We start from the raw sequence: 6,516 nt of genomic DNA on the forward strand, positions 1-6,516 counted from the left end.
GTAAGTACATAATAGTTGAAACCTTGTTGTTGTTGGTTTTTTTTCATAAAATATCTTGGACATCTTCCCATAAATAAACAGATTCCCCAAACCAAACCAGAGTGTTTTGCTTGAACTCAGGCCCTCATGGGAGATCTGAGACCAGCTGTTAGAGAATCTCTGAGGCGGGTAGGTAGAGCCTGTTGCCCAGGTCCGCAGTCGGCTCAGCCACTGGAGAGGAGAGGGGACTGACTGGCCACAGGGGACTAAGTCCACTTGCTAACTCAGAACAGGAGGAAGGCTGCTTTCCTAGGAAGATGGGACCAACCCTAATGAGGACTAATAAGGGTACCTCAGACAAACCAATTGACCAACTGGAACAGGGCAGAGATGAGGGTGTGTCTTCCAAGGCCCAAAGCAAGAGAAACATCCCCAAGAGGGAAGGGGTGTGTGGATCAAAGTGGTTTTTAATTTTGTTTGTTTGTTTGTTTTTGAGACTGAGTCTTGCTCTTTCACCCGGGCTGGAGTGCAATGGTGCGATCTCGGCTGACTGCAACCTCCACCTCCTGGGTTCAAGCGATTTTCCTGCCTCAGCCTCCTGAGTAACTGGGATTACAGGCGTGATCCATCATGCCTGGCCTCAATCAAGGTTCTTAATTGCTAGCCACAGGAATCTCCTCTGGAAGATATAATCAGAAGATGAATTTATTGACATATTTCCAGGAATTTCAAGGAAATGTCTAGGAAAGCTGGAGTACTTGGTTTGGAAAATAAACAAGAATAAGGGGAGCTGAGGGAGAAACATGGCCACGCTCATGCCACAGAACTAGAGTGATGGGGACGGCTGTGCTGTCACCACTGAGCCAGGATGGGGACAGCCCAGTTTGCCCAGCAGCCACTGCCACGCCTGGTCTCTGGCCTGAGGCTCTAGCCTGGCTGCAAGCTGCCTGTTGCTGCCACACTGTTCCTGCCCACCCCAGAAAAGATTCTCCACTGTCCCTGTTTCTTTGCACCAGTCTGGGGCAATTACATCTGATTTGCTGAGCGTAGGTCCTGTGTCCCATGCTGGAGGTAAGGGAGGCTGGAAGGCAGGCAGCTGGAGTTGTTAGTGTCTGTAATGGAGGTAGCCTCTGACTCCCACCAAAACTCATCAGCGAGACACTTCCCAAACAAAACAGGAGGGCTTCAGAGGCTGGGAGGGTGTCTTAGATCTTTTGGGCTGCTATAACGAGACACCAAAAACTGGATGGATTATAAACAACAGACATTTATTCCTCATAGTCCTGGAGGCTGGGAAGTCTAAGAGCAAGGCACCGACATACCCTGTGTCTGGTGAGGGCCCACTTCCTGGTTCATAAATGGCACCTTCTAGCTGTGTCCTCGCATGTGGAAGGGGCGAGGGATCTCTGCTGGCCTCTTCTATAAGGACGTTAATCTAGTTCCTGAGGTCTCTCCCCCTCATGACCTGATCACCTCCCACATGTCTTCTCTCCTAATGCCGTCACCTTACAGGTTAGGATCGCAACATAGGAATTTAGGGGGACACAAACATTCAGTTCATTGCAGCAGCCAAAAGAAAAGTTACTACCAAGAGACATCTGCCAGGCCAGTGACCCAGGGGACTGATGAGACATCTTGGCACAGGAAAGAGAAGGCATTCCTCATCCAGGAGGACGAGGACTGTGGCAGGACCCTCAGAGACCTGCAGGATGGCCCTGGGGGTGGTGGGAGAGGTGCACAGGTCTCATCCAGGGTTCATAAATATATATATATACACACATTTTTTTTTTTTTTTGAGACAGAGTTTTGCTCTTTTTGCCCAGGTTGGAGTGGTGCAATGGTGCAATCTCGGCTCACTGCCACCTCTGCCTCCCGAGTTCAAGCAATTCTCCTGCCTCAGCCTCCCAAGTAGCTGGGATTACAGGAGCCCGCCATCACACCTGGCTAATTGTTTTGTACTTTTAGTAGAGACCGGGATTCACCATGTTGGCCAGGATGGCCTCAATCTCTTGACCTCGTGATCCACCCGCCTCAGCCTCCCAAAGTGCTGGGGTTACAGGCGTGAGCCACCGCGCCCGGCCCAGGGTTCATATTAAGAACCAAGTTCTGGGAGACACTGAGGCCCCCAGGGGTTCTGAAGTCAGCCCTAAACCAGGTAGCCCTCAGGTGAGGTCTGAGAGCATCTCAGAAGCTTCCAGACCCTCTTGAAACCCAGCCCACCCTGCATCTCACTTCCTTTTGGTGCCTCGTTGCTCTCTTTGGCCTCATTGGCCCTTTCCTAAAGCCATCCAGTAAACCTCCAGGCGCCTGGTGGGTTTGTCAAGGTGTTTCCCCATAGGTTCCTGTGCTTCTAGTGGGGGTAGGTATCAAAGTGGCAGCAGCAGCCTTACCGGCCTGGTATGCAGGAGCCAGAGCAGCTGGGGCAGGGGAGACCCAGGGGTCTGCCCTTGGCCAGCTCTGGCGGCCTCATCAATAGAGTGTGGCCTGGAGGTGAGCGGGAGGAGGAAGTCACGTTTACCGCAGCACCAGCTATTGCACATTTACTCCGTGCCTGAGGTTAAGTGCTTGACTCCGTTGCTCCATCAAACCTTCAGCACAACTCCTCTGTGAACCGGGGATTGTCATTACCCACGTCTTCCAAAGAAGCTCAGTTATCTGCCCCACATCGCCCAGCAGTCAGTCAAAAAGCCAGGATTCAAACCCAGGCTTGTCTGATTCCCAAGCATCCATCCCTCCCACCAGGCCAGCACCAGGGGCCAGAGGGGTATAGGCCTGGGCCAGACCATGCAGGGGGCCACCACCCTGAGGGCACCTTGAGAGGGAAGGAGGAGGCCCCAGAACACCCTCCCAGGGTCCGTCCCCCTCCTCCTTAGCATGTTCCAGGCCTCTTCCAGGAAAACCCTGAAGGGCCTGCATCCCCCTGTGGAGAGGAAAGAGAGGTGGCTAGACTCGCAGGGCTGGGGTCCAGAGGTAACAGCCAGGATGTGGAGTCCTTTGAGACAAAGGCTTGAACTGGCTCTTCCCTTGGGGAGGTTTTTGAGTCTCTAAGGGTGGGGTGAGAGACCGCGCCAAGGCTGCAGCTGCCCACAGCTGCCCACAGCTGGCTGTGCTGATGAGACTGCTCAGGCCCCCTGACTCTCTGCCCCAACCCCAGTGGCTACAAACTCGGTCCCAAACTGGTAGGCCACCTGGCAGGAGGCCCCTGGACAGAGCAGAGCAGGGCCCTGCAGGCTCCAGCACCTGCTCCTCCTCTCCTCCCCGGACTCGTCTCGGTCCCCAAGCCTCATTCCTCAATTCTGGATGGAGACCACAGGTCTAGCAGTCAAGACATTTCTGAAATAAACCTTATTGCTTTTATAATGGAACTGGGGTGGGGTGGGTTCAATGAAACCACATAAATAAGGTAAAGGCACTGAAGATCTCACGCAAGGAGGAACCATCTCTCTTGGTGTACCATGAGCTCTCCAAGGCCAGGAACCCTGTCCTGCTTGCCTCCAGGTGTCCCCCTCAGTGTGAGGCAGAGTTGGGCACACGGCTCCACAAAAGCTGTTTGCTGGTTGTCGGGTGCCTAGAACAATGACTGGCGCATCGGAGGCATTCAATGCATATTTGTTGGCTAAATGAATATAAGTGGGTTGCATATTTTGACTTGGGATAATTTGTGATATTTTTTTCTGCCTCCCCTTAGCGGACTCCCCGTACACTCGCCTCCAGCACACCCTGCCCTTACCTCTCCTGCAGTCTCATCTCCCCAATCCTGGGTGTCTCCTGCCAGGACGCTGCTAAGCTCTGCCCAGTCATGGTTACCTCCCCACCTCCCCAGCTGCAAGGAGGAGTCATCTGGCAACCAGTTGAGGCTAGATTCTCAGCAGCTTTATTGAATATCGAGAGGTGGTGTCACCTCCCACTGGACATGTGTCCTCAAGTTCATACCAGAACTGCTTTGGGACAGACAGACAGACAGGTAGCAGGGCAGGGCAGGTGTCTGCGAGGGTGGGGTCAGTGCACCAGGGGCAGCTCAGCTCTCCAAAGGGGCCAGCATCTGCACCTGCTCCTGCTGCTGCTCCTGCTGCTGTTCCTGCTCCTGCTGCTGCTCCTGCTGCTGCTCCTCCTGCTGCTCCTGCTGCTCCTGCTGCTGCTCCTGCTCCTGCTGCTTCTCCTGCTGCTGCTCGGGCTCCGGGAGGGAGAGGGTGTTGTCCTGGCTCTCTTTCTCCTTGAAGGTGCTGAAGAAGGAGTTGACCTTGTCCCTCAGGTCCTTCTCCAGGAAGCTCAAGTGGCCTTCCACGTCCCCCGCATGGGGGCCCAGCTTCTGCCTGAGCTGTTCCATCTGCTGCACCAGAGCTTTGTTGAAGTTCTCCCCGTAGGGCTCCACCCGGAGCCGGAACTCCTCCACATGCCGGTCCAAGTGCCCGCCCAGCTCTGCCAGCGACTTCTGCAGCCCCTCGGTGTTGCCCCTCAGGTTGCCACGCATGTCCTCGGCCAAGGGCGCCAGCCTCTGCCGCAGCTCCTCCGCACTGGCCGAGATCCTGGCCTTGAGCTCCTCGGCGTTCTTCTTCATCTGGAAGGCCAGGCCCTCGAGCTGGTGGTTGAGCTTCTCCTGTGCGTCCTGAGCATAGGGAGCCAGGCTGCGGCGCAGCTCCTCCACGGTCTGGTCGATCTTGACTTTGAACTCGTCGGCGTAGGGCGTGAGGCGCTCCTTGAGCTCCTCCACATTCTGGTCGATCTTGGCCTTGAGCTGGTCTGCGTGGGGCCTCAGCGAGGTCTGCAGGCTGTCGGCGTTCTCCCGCAGCACTCTCTCCATGCGCTGTGCGTAGGGGGTCAGCTGGCGCCGCAGCTGCTCAGTCTGCGTGTTGACCTGGGTGCGCAGCTGGTCCGTGTAGGGCTCCAGGCGCTGCTGCAGCTCTCGAACGTTTTCCCCGATCTTCTGGCTCACCTCATTGGCATGGGGCAGCAGCCGGGCCCTCACCTCCTCCAGCTCCTTCCGAATCTCCTCCTTCAGTTTCTCCGAGTCCTTGGCCAGGCGTTCATGCAGCTCGGTGGCGAAGGGCACCAGCTTCTTCTGCAGGTCACCTGCGTAAGTGTTCACTTCTCCAAGTTTGTCCTGGAAGAGGGCACTGTGGGGAAGGGCACAAGGAGGCCACGTTACACTTGGCACTCACGTGGCAAGACTTTGTCTGCTTGTATACCACTCACCTTATGCACACTTGCTAGGACAGGTGAGTCCTCAGGGGTACCGAGTTCACCCTCCCTATGGCGGTTCAGATTGGAGAGGATGGCTGTCACAGACTAAGTTATGACACTGAATTTCTATCTCGGTATCTCCCACAGACTTTGTCTCAGAATCTACCCATCATGTCACCTCCAGCAGTTTGCTTTCCCCTCCTTGTCTGCAGAGGGTGGGACTTTGGGGTCCTTCCCTGAGGGGGTGTGCTGCAACATAGAATCACGTTATGTAACAGAATGTTGTCTTCCTGACCTCTGCCGGGGTCTTCCAGCGACACAAGGTGCTGCTTTCCTTGCCTGTGCCCAGGGGCCTCCCAAATATTCCCAGCTCCCTCCCCTTGATTCCAGTGGGGCGTGTCTTTCTGAAACGTATTAGAAATCAGCTCACATGACATTTTCCTCCCTCCCTTTCTTCCGTGAGCCCGAATGATAGGATGTGGCCATTTGTCAAACTCTAGAACATCAAAGCAAAAGGACATCGCAGGGATTATTCGATCCAACCTTCCAGTTTACATATGTGGATCCTAGGTTCAGAGGCCCAGCCAGTTAGTGGCAGGGCAGTGGGTATCCTAAGCTTAGGGCTCCTGACTCTAAGCTCAACCCTTGCCAATACATTGCACGGTCTTTAAGAACTCCTTGTCACCACCGCACACTGTACTCCCTCTTACTTGAGTTGCTGGGTGAGTTCAGATTTCTGGAGATGTTCCACGGCCTCCTTGGCATTGCTGCTCAGCTGGCTGAAGTAGTCCCACATCACCGTGGCCACCTGGTCAGCACTGACCTCAGCCCGGGCTCCTGGGTGGTAACAGAGAATTCATGAGACCCTGTCTCTTTGTGGCCCCTCTGCTCCAGCTCTGAGCTGCAGACTGGATGATGGCGGGGGTGCCCAATCTGCAATTTTCCCTGTCTGGGCTTAGCTTTTTGGAAGCCACAGGGATATGTGAAACTGGTATAGCACCAATGCCAGTGGGCCCACCACTGGGACTGGGCCAGCTCTCCCGTGAGCCACTTGGCAGCCAGGCAGACCTCATGTCCAGCTGGGGCCTGATGGGCACTCAGAAGTGTCCTTTTGCTTTGGCCCAACTTCCATCCTGCACCACTCAGAGCAGCCGCCTAAGAGCCCCATCCGAAGATAGCTTCTACTCACCGGTGACAGCCACCAGGGCCAGGGTCAGGACCACGGCCTTCAGGAACATCCTGAGCTCCTTGCTGGGCTGGAGGAGTTTCCTGCCACCCTGGATCCTCCCTACAATCAGGGGAGCTGATGAAGAGGTCCTCAGGAGAGCTCACCTGCACTGCTGTGGGAACTGACTG

General features: G+C 55.3%; 1 protein-coding gene across 2 annotated transcripts; it reads right to left on the reverse strand.

Moving 5' to 3' along the window:
• Positions 1 to 3,997: 3,997 nt before the first annotated feature.
• Positions 3,998 to 6,516, reverse strand: APOA4 (apolipoprotein A4). Of its 2 annotated transcripts, XM_025357677.1 has the most exons (4): positions 6,350 to 6,516; positions 5,871 to 5,997; positions 4,144 to 5,093; positions 3,998 to 4,062 (listed from the first exon to the last, which is right to left on the reverse strand). In XM_025357677.1, the coding sequence occupies exons 1-4, from the start codon at positions 6,396 to 6,398 to the stop codon at positions 3,998 to 4,000; spliced, it is 1,191 nt and encodes a 396-aa protein (XP_025213462.1). In that variant the 5' UTR covers positions 6,399 to 6,516. The 2 variants fall into 2 exon arrangements, with proteins under 2 accessions (XP_025213462.1, XP_025213461.1); XM_025357676.1 differs by having other exon boundaries at positions 3,998 to 5,093.

This window comes from Theropithecus gelada, chromosome 14 (assembly GCF_003255815.1).
Source record: "Theropithecus gelada isolate Dixy chromosome 14, Tgel_1.0, whole genome shotgun sequence".
Classification (NCBI taxonomy): domain Eukaryota; kingdom Metazoa; phylum Chordata; class Mammalia; order Primates; family Cercopithecidae; genus Theropithecus; species Theropithecus gelada.

Excerpts from the sequence above, each read along its gene's own strand:
- APOA4 (XM_025357676.1), bottom strand. The coding sequence starts at position 6,398 with ATGTTCCTGAAGGCCGTGGTCCTGACCCTGGCCCTGGTGGCTGTCACC. Across the intron at positions 5,998-6,349 it reads GGCCCTGGTGGCTGTCACCG|GAGCCCGGGCTGAGGTCAGT; the intron begins GTGAGTAGAAGC and ends GTTACCACCCAG. Across the intron at positions 5,094-5,870 it reads GAACTCACCCAGCAACTCAA|TGCCCTCTTCCAGGACAAAC; the intron begins GTAAGAGGGAGT and ends CCTTCCCCACAG.